A 21,062-nucleotide genomic window follows, 5' to 3' on the forward strand; every position below is an offset into this window, starting at 1 on the left:
ATAGGCACCAAACAAACAAAAAGCCCAACTGATATAGATGTACATGAGGCTATTTGGTTGTCTGTAGATTTAATTTCTTTATCCTAGAAGTGGACTATATCACCATTAGTGTTCAAAGATATATTAATTTCTTTTTTTTCAGTTTATAGATTTCCCATGGTATACAATGCAAGATTATTGCTTGAGCAGAAGTAGGAATTTATTTATCTACTGTTTCTCAAAATTGAGCAATTTATAGTTACCCTTAGTGTTGATTTTAATTATTTTTATTATATGGTCACTTAAATATTTATAAATATCAAACCAGGTAAAAGTTCCTCATGCTTATACAACCATAAAATCAAAAGAACTTTTCAAGTTAGAATCAAAGAAAACTGCAACATCAACAAAATTTAGACATCAAAGTACTGTGTGATACTGTTTTGCTGAAGCTAAATTACCAGAATGGGATAGAAATATGTTTTCATAATTTATATCAATTTGTTTAATTTTTAGGATGTTGGTTCCCTATTTGGATAATTATTTTTATCACTGTGGTTGAATTTCCCTTTAGCAGAGAGCTCATTTAAAACCACTGATCCATTATTTTTATGCGTTAATCAATATAATAGTACAAATAATTATTCATTGGATTTTTTCTACTAAACTTACTGAAAATAATCTCTTACAAACTAGTAAAGATAGCAATAGGATCCATGCAATAAGTACTCTCTTTGGAAAGTGAATACGATTTCTATTGCTATAGTTCAGGTATTATAAATTTTATATACCAGTATGTAATATTTGTCATAGTAAATACATTATATACTATTGATATATAAGCTACCATTTCTTGATGATGTCTCAATTATTTTACTACTTAATGTGAAAAAATTCTCTTAACATGTTGTGATAGATTTTGTCTCTTTGCAGGGAAAGGAAATCATTTCTGTTTTTTTTTTTTTCTCAGTAGGCCAAAACTATTATATTATGTCATTATCCTGAAAATACCTTCAATATTTGATTTATTGCCACAAGGAAATTTAATATGCACAAAGTAGATATGGGACAATTACTTTGATTTTGATATTTGAGTATGCACTCTTAATAGAAAGAATGATACTCATTACCCATTGAAAATTAGACTCTGCATTTAAGGTGACCCTAGGCATGAACATAAAATTCAGCAAAAATCATAAAAGAACCCTGAAGTAGCATGGTTGTATTCAGATGTAAACAGGTCATCCAGAGACAATCCTGAATACTTATGTTACACCAATTAGTATATTACATCTGGTTCCCCTAAAGAGTGATTAGTGTCCTAGGGAGACAAGTCTGTGGCCTATACAAAAGGCTAACATTATTTTATAATAGTTTTTTATATACTGTGTGCGTGTGTGACAGAGAGTTTATATTTCAAAGCAAGTATCTGTCAAAACAAAAATAAACCATATAGTCTTACATTTTTCCTCTTAAGCATTGAAAACTCTAAAACATACAATACCTAAAAAAATTGCCATGGGTTTCTCATATATCCATCTGCTTCTCTAAAATCACAATGTGCATTTGCCTTCTAAAAGTATGTAGAATGCACACAGATGAATGGTAATGACTTGGGAACCTGAGACTAGGGCTTGGAAATTAGCAAGAGATGCTAAGAAGGAAAGGAAAAGGATTCTCAAAAATAGGAACTCACAGAAAATAAGGAAGATGGAACCATAGTCAAGTTAGAAGAGGTTCATAGTTCTGAACGTGAGAAAAACAGTTACAGATCCCAACACGTAGCTTTATTCCGTAGGCAGCTGTTTCTGATCAGGAAAGGAAGAAAATGAAGCGCAAAGGAGATCGATATTCCATGCAGACTTCTCTTATTGTGGCAGCTCTGAAGCGCTTGCTGCCCATTGGGTTGAACATCTGTGCCCCTGGGGACCAGGAGCTCATCGCTCTGGCCAAAAACCGATTCAGTATGGTAAGTGTCCTGTTCAGACCACTGATGACAGTCACTTGAGCTCCAGACTCTCAAATGTTCATACAACTTTTTCTCCCTGCTCTGTGTCAATATTTCATTTGCATTAAATGTTTAGGCAGTTTTGCTGCATAAACTCTAACGTTCAGTTACAAAGACTGCCTATTTTTTTGAAGCTATTATTTTATTTCTAAATGATGTTAATCACCTCCAGGGAATATTCAGGAATCAAACAGAAAAGATGCAAACAAGTTCCTGATAGTGAAAAAAAAATGGATTCCATATGAACTCCTATATAAAATTTATCATGAGAAGTATATCCAAATTTATGAGGGGTAATTTTTCAGTGTTAAAAGAATCATGTCATGTACTGTGCTGAGTGTGGTTGGGTAAGTGTTGACTCATAAATCAGCAGTTCTTCTCATTTGCAAGCTTCAAAATTTAAGTTCCCAAGATCTATTCATTGCCTCTGTTTTTTCTCTTCATGGCTACACAGATGCAATTTTACAAAAATATAGACTGGGATTACTATTTTCTATTTAGGAAAATTGGAGGACGTATTCTTCCTCCGCCTGTTCCCACACTGAAGCACCTCTCTGCATTTGCAGAAATACCATGAGATAAGCAGATTGAGGAGAGGTTGTGGCAGAGTTGACTGCATGGGTGCAGTTCTTTTGGCTGTTGTTCTAGTATTTGGATATGCTCTAGTATCAGGATATGCTCCAGTATCAGGATATGCTCCTTGTTATTACTGGACCATGAGGGATATCATAAATTACTTGGTGGAGATTTCAGAGAATGATGGAGACATACTTGTGTTTGAACCCAGGGAACATGTTTCTGCCTCACTCCTTGTAAACTGGAAATTCTGTTCCATTGAGCCTTAAGGCACTTACTGGAGAATGCAAGTAGGTTGTTATCTTGTTTCTGATCACAGCAGTATCAAGAAATTACCTGAAAAATAACCCCGCCCAAATTTGTGACATGCATTTAAGTCCCATAAATATGTTTATTCAGACATATACTATTTCAAAAGAGGTTAGAATTATTTCTATTGAATTGTGACAGTTGATGCACTGTAAGACTGCTTTTAGGTAACATTTATTTCTTGACAGAAAGACACTGAGGATGAAGTACGAGATATAATTCGCAGTAATATTCATTTACAAGGCAAGGTAAGCCAAATTTAAGTACATTTAGTGTTTACAAATTAATCTCTCTTTAGTACTACAAATAATGTTACTTTAGCAATTAAAGTGGAAATTATTATTTTAATCCTTTATTCTACTTCAAATCTTTTTATTTTAGTTTAATTAATCAAATCTTTTTATTTTAATCCTTTATTCTACTTTAAATCTTTTGCTATTGAAGACTTTCAAGGTAACAAATGATGTTTTTTTTTCAAATGATGCATTTTTAAAGTAGATCATCTAAGAGTGTAAAACTTCAAAGAAAATATGGCATCATTTGAAATAAAGGTTGGAAATTTCCTTCATCAGCTGAGTTTGAAGGCTTTTGGGATATGGAGACAGGTGTCCATAAGAATTTGAACTTTTACATCTCATGTCCAGAAACTAACTATGTGTATCTAAGAGTCATTAGTACATAGGAGATATTAAGAATTGCTGTAATAGGAATAAATGAATTTACGTAGGGAAGCAAAGGAAAACATGAATCGAAACCAAGAGAACAGCTACTTATCAATGTTGGGTAAAAACATTTGGTAGAAATATTTTTTATAGTCCAGTAAGCATTTACTATTATTTGGAATATTTTTCATACTAGGAGATACATTGTTCATTTGTTTATGGAAACTGCTGTACAATGTCAAAAGTCTAGCAATTTATTATTTTGATTCAGTGTATTTGCTTCTGGAGAAGTCTCCCTCTTGGAGAATTTTTTTCAAATAAGAAAATGTCCAAGAGCCAAAAAATGGTGACTACAGTATAATGTTTACTTTTTGGGTACTAAAATGTTTCTTTCCAAGATCAAAACCATATTATTTTTCTTTTAACACTTAGAATTCCAGGATGGTAAATGTGAGAGACATGCCTTTCCAATATTCACATGAAACAGATACTAATTTGGAGCAAATTCCATGTGCACTTTACATGTACTCATTCATTTAGTTATACACTTATCTAGAATACGAGATGAATTCCTACTAGAGTTGATCTCTTTTCAGATCATTCAAAAGACTGAATATTTTAAAATATAGTAGTAAAGCTTCCAACTAAACCTCAAGTGAAGGGTTTTGCTACATACATGGGTGTTTGAGGAGAGCGTGTACTCCCTGAAAGGGTCTCCTAGAGGACTCAAGACCACACTTGGAGAACCATGGTCTAGGACAACCACTACTGAGTAGAGTCAGGAGATGTTAAGTACCTCTTAACGAAAGGAAAGTTCTGTGCTTCTCTTAGGAAATAATAATAATAATAATAATAATAATAATAATAATAATAATAATAATAAAAAGGTTGTCTTGTAAAAGCAGAAGGAAATTCTTCCATTATATTCTACAGGTTACTTGTAGGAGTACATAGACAGTTTATATTGTGTACTGGGGAATCAGGAAGAGGAGACTAGAGAAAAAAAACATGTTTATAATCAACATTTCACTTCTAAATGAATTAGATTTGAAAATAAAGCAGTAATGAATACATAGATTTTCTTTTTGACACTTGAGTCTATACTTGTGCTAGGAGTTAGGTACACATATTATGGAGCCTTACAGACTTACAGAAGATGAATTATTTTGTTCCTAAATACCTTCTTGAATATATTGTACTGAAATTGTAGGACTGGTAATCCGGGGAGCCAGAAGGAGTAATTTTATATTAGAATAAAGATTCTAAAAAAAAAAAAAAAGAATAAAGATTCTACTTGTTTTGCCAAATACAAGTAAACATGAGTATTAAAATATGGAAGTACCAGGCAGCCCTGGTGGTGCAGCGGTTTAGCGCCGCCTGCAGCTCAGGGTGTGATCCTGGAGACCCGGGATCGAGTCCCCCATCAGGCTCCCTGTGTGGAGCCTGCTTCTCCCTCTGCTTGTGTCTCTGCCTCACTCTCTCTCTCATGAATAAATAAATAAAATCTTTAAAAAATAAAATAAAATAAAATATGGAAGTACCAAACACAGTCCTCAGATGAAAAAGGATATGGAGGAAAAAACATCTCATTTTACCAAAGGACAAATTGTGTTTACAAGTCATTCAGTGTACAAAACTCTGCCTCTAGGTGAAAGTTATTTTTCACATTTCAAACTATGCTTTCTCAGACTAGGAGTTGTGAAGTTCTAGATGTTGTCCATTTACTTCTGCTTCATTACCCTCTTAATGGAATTCTTAATGGAAATTTGAAAGGGGAAGAGAAATATAAGGGGATTGCTTTGCCTGTTTTTAATGACATAGTTATTCTATGTTATTTCTTTGAAGTAATGTCATCTATTCCTTGTAAGAATGTTTGCATTTTTCAGTTTGTATGATTTTATAATAATCTTTCTCAAAAGCATGCAGAATTCAGTGATATCACTCAGGAAATTTGACAGTATTAAAAAGACTCCTTTATTATAGAATATGGTTTTATTAGGACTTCAGGGGTTTATAATGGATATCTTTGTTTCAGTGAGACTAAGCTCTGTTGTAGAGCTCCTATATTTATAGATAAGTGTGATCCCATATGCCTGTGACAGTAAGTATGTAGATCTTTCAGTGTTTGTGAAAGGGGAAGAGAAACATAGAAGGTCGCTTTGTCTACTTCATTGATTATATCTGGCTCATCCTTGCAACTTAAGCAAACTTCACTTCTTCAAGGGAATCTTACCAACTACCAGCGGGTTAGCTTGAGGATTGAGATACTTTTTTTTTTTTCTCTTGAGTAGCCTTCATCACAATTGCATGTATTTAATCTCTGTCTTCCCCACTAGATGATTAATTTCATGAGTATGAGGTCGTTCTCCACCCTGATCTCTGCACAGTGTTTTGACACTGAACTACACTAAATAAAGTAGGTTTTGCCCTCTTTATGTTGTAACCTTATATTTTTGAAACTTTTTCCTTTTTTTCTTCAGTTGGAGGATCCTGCTATCAGATGGCAAATGGCTCTTTACAAAGACTTACCAAACAGGACTGAAGATACATCAGATCCGGAAAAGACCGTAGAAAGAGTATTAGATATAGCAAATGTGCTTTTTCATCTTGAGCAGGTTAGATTCTGCATTCCATTGTATTTGCCTTAACAGTATAAAAGCATTTTAAAGATGATATATGTTAATTGTTAGCTGTGAGCCAAAAAACATATCTGTTCACCATCTTCATTATAAAGAATATACAATTCAGGAGTAAGCAAAATTTCCAAGCTTTTAATTTTTGTAGCAATATATAGCTAATATATTTTGGGATATTACCACCTTTGTCTTATTGTCTTTTTCTCAAAATATTCCCAAAATTACACAGATAAATAGGATTACATACCTAATTTTAAATCATTCTAACTAAAATTTCGGGAGTTACCTGACTGCATGTTCTACGTATAATTTTTTTATTACTGCTCATAACAATATGTCTGAGATGCTTTCATTAGCTTAATATTTGAATTTTTTTGGCATTTGCTTCACCTTTCCTTTTATTAGAGATATTTTTTAGTTAATTTGCTCCAAGATCAGCAATAAATCACATTTCAAGGAGAACAATGCATTGATATTGAAACTATGTCAGATTAGTGTTTTCATATAATTTTTCAGTTGTATCCTATTTTAAACTACAAGGTTCACAATGTGTTTGATCTCCTTATCCATTACTTTGTTCAACAGTTCTTAAACAAATAATATTTGAAACATTATCCATCAGTGGTTATATTTTTGTGTGAGGAATCTTCTGGTTTAGGTAAAATATCTGCAATACAGGGACATTGTCTCTATTTCTCCTAGATCCATTCAGCAAAATGATACCAGAGTGAGGGAGCCCAGTGTGACCCCAACATTGTGATCTGTCATTGGGCCTTCATGATAGCCCTCACCTGACATGTAAATACATGGCAGGTCTCTCATTTTACAATAAACATACTAAAATGGCCTTTGTCATCTCAGAAACTTTGTCACTTAAATGTTTTGCAGAATATATTAGTGTAGCAATAACATTATTCTTTCATTCATCTTTTACATTATCTGGTGATCTCCCATCCCTGCCTTGACCAGTTAAATAACATAAGGATATCACTTCATGTAGTATCCTTGTAATTTCCTTCTTGATTACCTAAGTGCCCATCAAACATTAATAACTACTCCCATGCTATGCAATTTATCACTACACCTGATGAGATTTAACTTAGGATACCCTTAAACCACATGGCTGTCAACATGTATTTACATTGTCTAACATGACAATATTAATAATATAATAAAATTTAGGAAACTTAATATTCCCCTAAATATTTCCATAATATTCTCATGAAATATTAAATAAATACAAATTATCATTGAGCAGGTGACAAAATTTAAGTTAATGAAATTTTAAGTGACGTGTAAAGTCATACAGTTGTCTTTCCAGAATGATATACATATTTCAGAAGACTATTAAATGTCTACTTAGTGTGTACCGGAGGATTATTTCTGGCAGCAGTACTCTACCATAAGGTTTTTTGTTTTGTTTTTATTTTTAATATAGAGAGGATTGGGGGAGGGGCAGAAGGAGAGGGAGAGAGAGAATCCCAAGTAGGCTCCACACTCAGTGCAGAACCTGATGCAGGGCTCGATCTCACGACTCTGAGATCGTAACCTGAGCTGAAATCAAGAGTCAGATGCTTAACCAACTGAGCCACCCAGGTGCCCCACACAGTAAGGTCTTAATTCTTCCTATTTTCGCACACATATCCGGATTTGTTTGAATGCATTTTAGATACGTTAAGTGAAGCGTATTGAAATCTGATATTTAATTATATTCACATATTATATATTGATAAATGTATTCAACTGTAATGAATGAAGTCATCTGTAAAGTATTGAGGTTGATTTTATGATGCAGCCATTCCCCCCATGAACGTTTATTGCACGTGCTACCATATGGCAATGTTATACTCTGCAGGTTCTGGGGATTGAATAGTGTCTCTCTACTCAAGCAGGTCATGCTGTAGTAGATCATGTGGCACATAAATATGTCATAATATAGATGTGCTAGGATCCAAAATGTGCTGAATAGACTTATAGAAGGGGTCCAGACCTAATCTAGCTGCGAAGTAGGTGATCCCTATAATCTTAAAAGAGAAATAGGAATTTTCTAGAGAAAAGTTAAGGGGTCAGATTTTAGTTAAGGTCAACTATTCTTCAACTTATTAAGAATATGAGTAAAAAGAAATAATCAAGTATCAAAGAATAGAAAAGAGTGAAAGATGTGCCACAAGAGGCCTTCAATACCTGTATCCTGAAGTTAATTTGTTACTCAGTCATAGACTAGCTTGTGAAGAGTATTTTCACTTGCTAAACTCAGTGCAAAAACAGTGGGTGTGTAACAGGTATTTGATTTAATTTATCTTCAGTATTAGCAACCTTTGCAGTTGTATGTTTTATACTACATATCTGTTCATTCTCCCATGAGAATAACCTGATCCCTTGCAATTTCCTAATACATTCAAGCCACACTGACACATCAGGACCTCCCAGCATTTGGACAGTCAGAAGAAACCTCGCTATTCAGGGACTTTTGATGTATAATAAAATGCTCTGCCAAGTGGTAAGCTTCATGATGGCAGACACTTCTACCATGTTCACTGCTATATCTTCAATGTTTTGGTACTTCATTGTGTTTGTTGACTGTCACCCACACCGATCAGAATGCTGTATTCCCACAAAAAGCTAGGCTGTACAGCCTGAATCTCAAGATGGAACTCAAATGCATTGGATTTAGTTGAACATTACTACCCTTGATTCACTTAACGTGGTCATCAAGAAGAAAATTGAGGTGGACAATTGAGGTGCAGAAAGTATTTCTTGATCCTGTGGAGGATGGACCATCACAGAAATAAGTGCTTTCCAATTATACAAGTTGCTTCATTAAAATTTCTAAATCACTGTAGTCCAGACATTGTTAATGTTTTCCTCAGGCATTATGACATTCATAGTTTGACCCTTTATTGCAAAGACTTTAGTTTTATTTAGTTTTTTTTTTAGCTAACGTAACATTTTTATTTCTTCCAGAAGTCTACATGTATGCGCCGGAGATATTACAGTCTGGGAAGTACAGTGTTCAATTACCTAGAGACTACTAATTAATTTAGAATTACATGTTGGGTTTTTTTTTCCTCTCTAATACTTATAATTAATCTCTTTTTCTCGTCTTGGAGCTCCAAACACCATTAGCTAAATAAATAGCTTGCTTGCCTCATTGACTACAACTTTGAATTCTCATTTGTCCCTCTCTAACAAATAATTACATATTTTAACATTTTTGCAAAATTAAATTCTCTACCTCACTCCTAGTAATGTGTTTCCGAAGCCTTGTCATCTCCTCTCCATCCTGTTATATTAAGGAACAGTTGAATTTTCGGTTGAATTTCCTGTGTCTGCCTCTATTTGTGTAGACTGCTGCAACTCTTAAGATAAAATTGGTTTAAATGGATATATAAATAAGAATAGGTTCATTTTTTACATAGATAGAAAACATGTTTTAGAACCATAGCCAAATTCTGAAACCATGATTTTATGTAGAATGGTTTTACAGTTCTTTGATTTTAGAGATGACACAGCTTCTTCAGGGCACACTACTAGGGAAATATTCTATTTTGTCTGAAGAAAATATGTAACTTTCACAACTATTTCCAGTTTAGCATTGGGTTACTTCTAGGATGTGGGCTTTTCCATAATAATTGTAAGATACTTTTGGAATTGAAATTCCAAAAGTTTTTAATCTAAAAGGCACAGCTGCCTAGTACTATATTTTTGAGGATAGTTTGGGGTTTAAATATTTAATTCTTTTTTTTTTTTTGTATCATTTTACCTCAGGTGGAGCACCCACAGAGATCGAAGAAGGCTGTATGGCACAAACTGTTATCCAAGCAGAGGAAAAGAGCAGTGGTAGCCTGTTTCCGAATGGCTCCTTTATACAATCTGCCAAGGTCAGAATTTTTTTTGACGTCTGTAATAGATTGTTTTTTTTCTGTACCAAGCAGTAGGAGTATAGCATCTATTGTAACCTAAATGCAATAGTTTGAGAGACAGATGGAAGAGAGGTCTTGGTTCTTCTGTGTAATACTTAAGTTTGTTTTGCTTTCTTGTATGTTCCCAGAGGATTGTGGTCTACACTGGGATTGTTAAGGACGTTTAAATACTGAGGAAGATCTGTTCGTGTATGTAAGGCAGGGTAGGGTAATTAGGAAGGAACTCAGACTGCCTCAATTTGAATCCTGGTGTCTCAGCTGATGGCTGCATGACATTGGTAAAGTTTCTTACCTGACTATTCTAAATTCCTCATGTGTACCATTGATGAGATTTGCCTCATGGAGTTGTTGAGATTACTTAATGGGTTGAGGTATACAGAGTGCTTAGAACCAAACTTAAGAGTATTCATGTTAATTGTTTACTATATATTTTTTTTACATCCCATCTTGGGGAGAAGAACTGACATGGAACTAGTTCATGGGAATCACATAAATGCATTTAATGGACCCTTGACCTTCTCTTACAGCTGACGTACCTTCTAATAGAGAAATATCCTGATACATTTGAGTCTGGCTCTGTGGGCAAGGTACCAGTTCAGCCTCCTTGCGGTTTTCCTAAGAATCTGTGCTCTTCCTGCTCGGAGCTTTGTATAAACGGCATCATTTCCACGTCCCCTGGTAGACAGGACACAGCTCAGCTGCATCTCTTTTGGAATGTCTCTGACCAAACCATGCACTTACAGTCCTTGCAGGTGGAATGCTTCCTCCTCTGTTTCCAGGACACTTGTACAGACCTCTAGCTGTGGGTGCGTTCCTGTAGTGTCGGGCCCGTTTGTTTCTCTAATTTTGACTTTAAGAACCTTTAAAGTCTTGTTCAATTTTATATATATATATATATATATATATATATATATATATATCCTCAGTACCTAGAACACTGACTTTCAGTACATGTTTGAATAAAGTGAGTCAGGGAGTGAAACAAAACAAAGCGAAGAAACTTTGCATGCTCTCCTTTTACTAAGATTGCTGGATTCCTTGCCATGGCACATTCACTGAGTATAAAAACACATTAATTTCCCCCTCTGCCTATCTGCTGCTTTTAAATTCTCTGATTCCATTATGATGTCACCAGTTCCTTGATAAAAAAAATAACCTTGAATTTATAGTCCTTTTCCTTTTCTGTTCACTCCTATCCAGTCATTCTCCAAGTTCCTTCAGATTTTTGTTTTATGTTTCCTGTCGCCACTCTTCCCTTTACGGCCACCTCTTCAGCTCCCTTGTTCATTGCCTCTTCTAATCATGTTGATGGCAGCAGATTTCAAGCAAGTTTCCCCAGTGTCACAGAGTCTGCTGTTCTACTCTCTCTGACATAACCTTTTCAAAATTGTATCTCTTTTTGCAGTGGTTCTCATACCTGGTACTTTGGGGAAACACACAAACTCATTTCAGAAATACCCAAGCCTCAGCCTGTTGAATCGGAATTTCTCTGCGTGCTTAGCAAGTGTATTGTGTAAAAGCAGCTCAGGTGATTCTGCTGTCCCGGGAAGGATGAGCCCATCTTTTGTCATGCACGTTTCACACACAGGACTGTATGATGATTTCTAGCAGTTCCAGGTGCATTGTCAGCTCCTCTCATTGGTTTTCCAGACCCTTCATAAACCTGTCTGACCATATGTCTCATGACTCCACTTGTATGGTTAGGCTCAGCTTTCCATCCTATGATGGCACGTCTCCTTTTAACACTTCTGATATTCCCTTAGAATGATTCCTTATGGATCATGACTTTCTTTTACCCTTTCTTATGATGGACTCTTACTCATATGTCTTATCAACTTCATGATGAGTTTATTGATTCTTTTAGTCTTCAGTGCACTTTTGTTTCACGGGTAACCATTTATCTTCAGCTTTCCAGGATTTAGTCTTTGGATACATTCTCCTATTAAGTTCACATAATACATTTTGTTTTGTAATCCTCCAGGCCTGTATCTAATGTTAACTCAAAAACTGAATAATTCCTTTATTAACGCTTATATATTGTTTATCCAGAGCCACTTTATGTCATAATAGCTACCACTTAATGACCATCTGTTTACCCAATGTGCTTTGCATTGTTTATCTCATTTTAAGTTTCTCAAAACTGAAATGCAAATGGAGTTATCCTAGTTTTATCAGTGGAAAAAGTGAAACCTGATAAAGTTGATAATTTGGCCAGTGTTATGAAGCTTAGAAATGGTAGCGCCAGAATTTAAATATAAGTCAGCATGTGAATTTAAGAAGCCTTGCCTTATTCATTATGATGTATTGCCTCTCCAATCATGAGTAGGAAGTTTATTTATTTTTTTTAGTGTACAGTGTCCAGTGATAAAGCACTACTGAATACCTTTCCAATTTATTTTTAAACATTCCTTGTTTGGAATTGTGCTTATCTTTTAGGCATCGGGCTGTCAATCTCTTTCTTCAGGGATATGAAAAGTCTTGGATTGAAACAGAAGAACACTACTTTGAAGATAAATTAATAGAAGATTTAGCAGTATGTTTTCATGGAGTTGTAAGATGAAAGAGGGTTTGGGCTTGGTGAATGGCATTGATATTAGCACTTAAGTCATATAAGAGAAAATATCATTGCAGCGTATTCATCCTAGAAAACTTATTCTTGATTGTTATTACATTCAGTGTTTAGGGAAAATTTTATCCTTATTTCAAAGAGATCTCTTCAACATCAAAGCAATTCAGAAATTAAGCTGAATGATAGAAGTTTATTAACCAAACTTGGATGCCATTATTGTTTTAAACTCTTCCTCAAAACACCTGTAAACACCTCGGAACCAGTATAGAGCTATAAAACCTTAACCATAATGAAGCTCTTCACCAAAAATAAGTAAAAGTTAACAAAAGCCAGTGAAAAGTAATGGGTTTTTAAAAACACACAGGACAGAGGATAATAGGCTGTTATGCAAGAACAGGAAGTCATGACAAATGTTGTAGTGGGCAAGTAGATTTTTGGTCCCACCATGTTGTGCTGGTAAGAATACTCCTGTACTAAGAGCAGAGTGCTCTGGGGAGCTGTTGTCTTAATCTTTCATAAGTCCTAGACCTCTTGAAATATCTGATGAAAGCCATTGTCTCAGGAAAATTTACAAGCTTGTGGTCCAGTGGTATTTTGCAGATTAGTTGGAGGTCTCATGATTCCCAAGTTAAAGATCTCTTCTCTAAAAGTTTTTTTTTTTCCAGCTCACAAGTTATCAAGGAATATTGGATAAACTGATATAATTCATGAAAGCTTGACTTATATTTTAAGTGAATTAAATTTGTCTTTAGAACTGAAACAAGCCATAGAATATTAGATATCTTATAGAAATTTGCCCAGTATCTACAATATTAAACCTTAAATCCAGGAAAAAAAGATCATTTATGTAGAGAAAAGAATCAGTCTGAATGGGTAAGGCAATAGAGACATAAAAGTCATTAAACATTCAACAAACAGTGAAGATTAATTAATTCAACAGTCTGTAAAAATGCTTAATAATTTTCCTCATGTTAAAAGTTCTAAGAGTACAAACTTATTCTTTTGAAGTTTAAAGTAACTGAAAATAAAAATGTGTGAGTCGTTCAAGCATTAACTCATTTAGCATTCTTTATTTGTGTAGGCAAAGAAAATGTTTATTTGATAATCAGTTTTCATTGCTGTGTGAACTAAATGTTTATACTTGGAGTGACTTAGGATTTTATTGTAATTCCTTATAAATTGAGCCCACCCTAAAGCTGAAATCTCTGCCAAATACACCCCTGGTTGTGAATCTGCTTCTGAGAATAGCATTCAGAATTTTTAAATGATGTGAGTCATCCTTGACCACAGTGTTTTTTGGTCCAATTATTAAATATCTTTTTTAAACTGCATAGTTTTGCATTGATTAGTGTAATACACACATGTGCATGCACAATGTCTATAAAACACACACGTGCATTCACTATGCCTCAAAGCACACACATGTGCATGCACGATACATCTAAAACACAAACACACACTTGCCAGATCAGGAAGAAGATGACTTTCCTTTTAGGCATTGTTCCTGACTCTCAGCCGAAAAGTAGAAATCCAGCACTGCTCAGACTCCCTTGTGGCTAGAGTTCTGGGCACAGGTACACTCGTGGGATGTTTGAAAGGTGAAGGTGGCATGAAGACATTTTCTTGCCACCCTAGGACCATGCCTGCTCATATTACTTCTGGGTTTGTGTGCATGTTTCATCTAATGTGAAATTTTATGGATTTGGCTTTTTGCAGAAGCCTGGAGCCGACCCTCCAGAAGAAGAAGAAAGCACGAAGAGAGTTGATCCCCTCCATCAACTCATCCTTCTGTTTAGTCGAACAGCTTTAACAGAGAAATGGTATGGTTCAGAGTGTTCATGTGAGCATAGGAAGAACAGATAAAGAAACCCATGTCTGAATATCTTGTGTTTCACACATTCATGTTGGAGTTTCATCTTGTTTTTGTTAGGAGAGAGAATTTTCTGCAATAGGACCAGTCTGCCATACATGTGTGGACCAATATTCATTCCAGTTCAGGCTTTAATATCTACCAATGAGCTCCAGTTTTTTGTAACAACTTTGTCATTTGCTGTTGATCCTGAATCTAATGAAATGGTTTTTTTCTTTATCACAAATGGCCTTTATAAAATAAAACAAGAACCCAAAGCAAATTCCAGTATGAAAAAATGTGTGGAGGCCAATGGTGACCCAAAATTTCCTGAGTAGATTGTGTCTCCCTTGTGTAGTGGGTCCTAGGAAACCTGTAGAGGATGAGTAAGAAGTCATCTCAACAGGAAGTTTCTTTGATATCTATTTTAAAGGCATTTGCCATTTTCCTGTGTTTCTACAGTCTTATTTATATGAATTTACCAAAGCCACAAAGCGGAACCTCTGTGTAAATAAGCTATGCCCTCAGATGCCCAGTAACCAAATGGGCTCAGCATTTGCTCATAATAGGGAGTACTGCAGAGATTCTGTGGATGAAATCTTTCAGAGGTTATAGAACATTTATCTGCCTCCCTGCTGTGCAAAAGGGAGCCTTTTGCCCTAGCTTCACACTCATTCCTGCAGAAACTGGAAAATAATTTAATGATCAGTCCTATCCACATGAATCTTTTGAGAGTCTAGACAAGTTCATTTGACCTCTATGCATGCCATAATAATGCACATTTCTCCCTCTTAGCAAATGTGATCCATCCTTCTCTCACAATGTCTCTCTCTTACTATTTCCTAACTAACAAAATCATCTCATCCCTAAGCATAGAGCAACTATGTCTGGCATTGTCAGGTAATGAGGTATTTTCATAAATGATTTTTTCTGATGGCTGAAACTTAAGACTGTTAGATAATTTTGCAAATATGTATTTTTGGATGGAAACCTTTCTTCATGAATTAATGGTTTCCATACTTAAGAAGAAGATTTTAAACATATTTCTTAATTTTTAAGAATCACAATGACTATTGTATTTTTAACAGTGTAGTAGCATAATAACTTGGGGAATATTTCCATCAAATGTCGAATATCACTTCTGTCAAAAGCCCCTACCTCATTTAAACTTGCTTGTTTCAGCTTTTGTAATCTCAAGAGAATTAAAGTTATTACATTTGTGTGTTAAATCAATAGACCATTTATTTTGTGAGACTTGAAGGCCTCTTCTGGAAGGTAAGATGGGTCAGCTATTTTGGTCTGAGATCTTTGCTGTCTGATGCTACTATACTTCTGAATAATGACTTTGCCTAAGTTTTCTGTTTATGTCATTTTAAAAAGGCATACTGTTTGAGAAATAAATGTTATTTTATACAGTGATGGCAGTTTTGCATATGACTAGTCTCCTACTCCTACTTAAAAATTCATGTTTTCTTGTTTTGCATAGCAAACTGGAAGAAGACTTTTTATATATGGCTTATGCAGATATTATGGCAAAGGTAAGTAAGTATATCTTTATTTTAATGTTTAATTTTAAAAAGGAAAATCATGTTTTTTAAGCAGGCTCCACTTCTAGCGTAGAGCCCGCTGTGGTGTTTGAGCTCATGACCCTGAGATCAAAACCCAAATTGAGATCAAGAGTCAGACACTTAACCAACTGAGCCACCCAGGCCCCCAATAAGTGTTAATATATGTCATCATTTCTCTAATGAGTCAGGCCATAATCCAAGGCCAAAATATTTTTATTTTATTTTAATTTTTTAAAAAAGATTTATTTATTCATGAGAGACAGAGAGAGGCAGAGACCCAGGCAGAGGGAGAAACAGGCTCCTCACAGGGAACCCAATGCAGGACTCAGTCCCAGGACCCCGGGATCACGACCTGAGCCAAAGGCAGATACTCAACCACGGAGCCACCCAGGCACCCCCAAGGCCAAAATATTGTTAAAGTTCAGCTCTGTCATTCAGGGCTAACTAGTTCTTTACATTTATGCTAGCCACAAACTTGATAATTGTGCTTTCCCTGTGTTTATTTCAGTTGGTAATTTTGATTATTGATATCCAACTTTTTAGCAAGTAGTCTCTGGAGGTTGCCTTTCTTCATTTTGAAAATCATCTTCCCAGAAGCTAGTGCAGTCATTGAAGAAAACAGTATGTGGCTCCTCAAAAAGTTAAACATAGAACTACCCTGTTAACCAGTAATTGTGCTATTGGGTATGTACCCCACAAAATACAAACATACTATTTCAGAGGGATACCTACACCCTTATGTTGAGAGCAGCATTATTTACAGTAGTCAAACTACTGGTTAACCAGTATAAGTATGGAAACAGTCCAAGTCTATCAATAGATGAATGGATAAGAAGATATATATATATATATATATATATACACACACACACACACACACACACACACACACACATATGCATACACACAATGGAATATTACTCAGCCTAAAAACAATGAAATCTTGCCATCTGTAACAACAGGGATTAGCTAAAGAGTATAATGCTAGGTGAAATAAATCAGAGAAAGACATATGCTATATGATTTCATTCATGTGTGGAATTTAAGAAACAAAACAAGCAAAGGAAAAAAGAGGACAAACCAAGAAACAGACTCTTAGCTATAGAGAAGGCACTGATGGTCACCAGAGAGGAAGGGGTGAGGGATGGGTAAGACAGGTAATAGGAATGAAAGAGTACACTTATCAGATGAAAAAAATAATAAAAAATAATAAACATGAGTATTAGTTAAGTCAGCATTATGAAATACAAATATAGATTCACTTTACTGACACTTCCACTAAAAATCACGCATGTGGCTGCATGGAATAGCAAGAGTTGAAAGAGAGGCCTAATTTTGCAGAGTACTTTTTTAAAGTACTCTGAATTTGTCTATTTTTTGCAGAAAATAGTATTTTTTTAGGCTTTGCATTTACATGCATTTTGGTCATCATGGCCTTCAATTTTTAACTACATGGTTAACCAGTATAAGTATTTTTAGATGTGTTCATAGGTATAGACCAAAATTTGAGTTAAAGAATTAGTTCTTTGGGGGAATGTTTTGGGGGGACAACTGGAATGACCACGAAGTCCTTAAATTAAATATGAACACACAAAGAGAGAATTTCTAAAGGGGGCCAAATAAAGACTTTGGAATTATCTTAAGTTTTCTTAATTCGAATGCTTATTTGCTATTCATATTTGATTTCCCCACTGCAGCCTCTCTTCCTCTCTCTCTCTCTCCCTTGTCCCCTGCCCTGCTCAAATTTTAAAATCATTAAAAAAAATAATAAAATAAGTAAAATAAATAAAAATCACTTCTCTTTGGTGGTAAATTCTGAAGCAAACAGTTGATGAGTAGCTCTGCACTTCTCTATTATTATTATATGATCTGCTCTGAATCCTTTATTTACGGTTGCTCATTCTCCTTGCTTTAGCTATATCTTGAAAAAAATCATCTTGAATCTTCGTATTTTTCAAGCCATACTTTATTTTGAACCTGAGATTAATATTCTTTTTTTTTCCTATCCATCTTTCAACTCTCTGCTTATTCTTGGACAACTCTACTTGTATCATGTATGCCACTGCTTTAAAAACTTACCAGAGAATTTCCAGTGCATTCACATTGACTGGCTGTTGCCACTGCTTTTGCCATCATCGTGGCCCCTCATGCTTGATTCCCAGAATGCCTCTTTATAATCCATTATCTCTCCTCAACAGTCTGAAGCCATTTCATCTTAATGGGATGTTTCTACCAATATGAAGAAGATAACCATGTGGAAGTATCTAGAATGATGCTATCATAAGTTAAACACTCAACAGTTTCTACTATTTTGAGTTTCTGACTGAGGAAATCTTTTCCTCCTTCTTCTTTTACTTATTAAAATATTTAGGGTACACATTAAGTTATGCCTATTGTTCTGTCCTTTATTGGTTAAAATTATCAAATGCTAGGGTCACTTTCTTAGGAGATTTCTGTCCCTTCTAACTCATCCATTAGTTTTTAGATTTAAATGCATAGTAAAAGCTTCTGGTTTTGCTTCCTCTACATTCTGAGGAGTACCATAGTCAGAAAGGCAACCTAAAAATGTGTGAAATATACTTGTTTTGCAGAAAGAAAATTCCAGCAGATGCTGGCAAAGTGAAGTGCCCTATTTACTGCTGATGGATTTCTCATCACCAATTTTGAGTTTTGATCTGGACCCCTGAATGGTCTGAAGTACCCTCTAATTTAATTTTTTCTTTTGTTTTTTCTTCTAAATTGTCTTCTTCCAGGAGCACCTGGGTGCTTAGTTAAGCGTCTGCCTTCAGCTCAGGTCATGATCCCAGGGTCCTGGGGTTCAGCCCCACATCAGGCTCCCTGCTTAGCGGGGAAACTGCTTCTCCCTCTGCTCCTCCCCTTTCTTGTGCTTTCTCTTTCCTCTCTCTCTCCCTGTCAAATAAATAAATAAAATCTTTGCAAAATAATTCTCTTACTCCATGTGTATGGATTTTACTCACTTTTTCCCTCCTGGCATATGGTGTAACTCCTCCATGCTACAATTTGTCATTTTGATGTAGAAAGCTAAATCCTGTGCTTCTAGGCCATCTACTAAAACTGCCTGTTTATTTACCATATATACTACATGGATGCAGTTTGCTGGTGAGAAACTTATCTCCTATACCTATAAATCCTTCTTCTTCCCAGTACATTAAAAAAAATGCAGATCTGCTCTGGTTTTCTTGTGGTCCCATTGTATCCTCAACATATCCAATCAGTAGAAATTCAAAGTAGTTTATAGTCTGATGAATCTTGTCAGATATATACTCCAAATTGATTTAGGCTTAATAGCTTCTAAAAAATCACAAATTCTAACCCTGTTAGAAGGAAATATCACTAAATTTTCATAATTTTAAAAATAGTTTATTTCAAAATAAATATTTGTAAAAAAAAATAAAAATAACTCTAAAAAATATTTCTCAACTAGAGCTCTCAATCTCTAAAGGAATTCCAAAAGCAAGTGTATGATATAAAATTTAGAGATTAAAGCATGTCATTATAACCCAAAATGACAATTTTTCTGAATGTATTCTTCATCTCAAAACTTGTTTCTATTTCTGAAGATAGTGAAATTGACATAGAAGATCTTTTGAGAAAATTTAAAACTTAGCATTTTTAAAAAACTTCACATCCTTAAAAGACATTTTATATTAGTTTTCTAATTTGTTTAAAAAATAAACATGATTATTACCTGATAAAACCTCAGTGCTTCACTTCTAATTCCTAATGTAGAGGAGGGAAACAGTACATAGGTAATCTTCGTGGGCAGATAAGCTAAAATTCCTCTGTATGTATGTATGTATGTATGTATTTATTTATTTATTTATTTTTAATTCCTCTGTATTTAATATTAGTTGGACAATATTTATGGAGGACCACAGATTTGCCTATCAGATATGTTTTGCTAAAGTTTTCATGGGTTCTTTTTTTAAATTCCTGGTGAGGGCTGCCTGGGTGGCTCAGTTGGTTAAGCATCTGCCTTCAGCTCAGGTCATGATCTCAGAGTCCTGGGATCCTAGCCCAGCATCCAACTCCCTCTTCAGCGAGGAGCCTGCTTCTCTTTCTTTCTTTGCCTGCTGCTCCCCTGCTTGTGTTCACTTGCTGCCTCTATCAAGTAAATAAATAAAACATTTTTAAATTAAATTAAATTAAAATAAAATTCCTTGTTAACTGATGGCGTGGGAGCCAGGTGACATTAGCACATAGCAGAAAAATTCCTACACTACTGAATAAATGATTAACATCTTTGTTTCTCTGGGGAAACATGCTATGGAACACCTTTTCTAAACAACAAAATCATTACAGGTCTGTGTCCCCTTTATTATCTCCTTCACAAACCATGTTGTCAGTCTTATTACTCTAAAGTGGAAAGGGTGATAGTATTTGTTGAATGAACAAAAGAACGGGAAAGACCTAGAATTTATCACTGTGCAGGTAGAAGAATCGTATTTTGTGTTCTCCCTCCCATCCCCACTTCATCTCCATACTCAAAGTATTGGGAAATGTTGAATTGAAACTACTTTTTCTGATTTTTCACTTATATTTAATGACTTGTCACCATTCACTTCACTGATATACAGAGCACTTGCAGACCAGAAGAAATCCTTAGGAGTGTTGGAAAAATCTAATTTTGACAAACTGTAGTTTTTTTCCTACCACAGAATGACTAGCTTCCTTTGGTCAACATGATACATTTTATTCCCAACCATAATAGCAGTTGAGATTTATTAAATGCTTATGATTTTTCAGGCACCTGCTCCTATGTGGCAAACAATTTGTATCTGTTAATTCGTATAATCCTCTCAAGAGCCCTGGTCCTCTTTTTCTTATTTCTTTCTACCTTACATATGAGGAAAGGGAGACCCAGAGAGGTAAAGAAACTTTCCCTAAGCTGAACAGCTAATAACTGGCAGCATCAAGACTCAAAGCAGGTACTCTGTGTCGTCAGGCTGTGTTCCCAATCAC

The 21,062-nt window shown here is 35.0% G+C and overlaps 1 protein-coding gene across 1 annotated transcript in view; it reads left to right on the top strand.

The window, feature by feature from the left end:
• The window catches only part of RYR2 (ryanodine receptor 2), a 755,069-nt gene that overhangs the window by 648,806 nt on the left and 85,201 nt on the right, over nt 1-21,062 (top strand). Inside the window, exons 72-79 of the mRNA XM_055308992.1 lie at nt 1,778-1,948; nt 3,061-3,120; nt 6,015-6,149; nt 9,135-9,169; nt 9,938-10,051; nt 12,530-12,626; nt 14,379-14,482; nt 15,998-16,049. Of these exons, the coding sequence (XP_055164967.1) occupies nt 1,778-1,948; nt 3,061-3,120; nt 6,015-6,149; nt 9,135-9,169; nt 9,938-10,051; nt 12,530-12,626; nt 14,379-14,482; nt 15,998-16,049 (768 nt within the window). The remainder of the gene's footprint in view (nt 1-1,777; nt 1,949-3,060; nt 3,121-6,014; nt 6,150-9,134; nt 9,170-9,937; nt 10,052-12,529; nt 12,627-14,378; nt 14,483-15,997; nt 16,050-21,062) is intronic.

Source organism: Nyctereutes procyonoides, unplaced genomic scaffold (genome assembly GCF_905146905.1).
Source record: "Nyctereutes procyonoides isolate TBG_1078 unplaced genomic scaffold, NYPRO_anot_genome, whole genome shotgun sequence".
Lineage (NCBI taxonomy): Eukaryota > Metazoa > Chordata > Mammalia > Carnivora > Canidae > Nyctereutes > Nyctereutes procyonoides.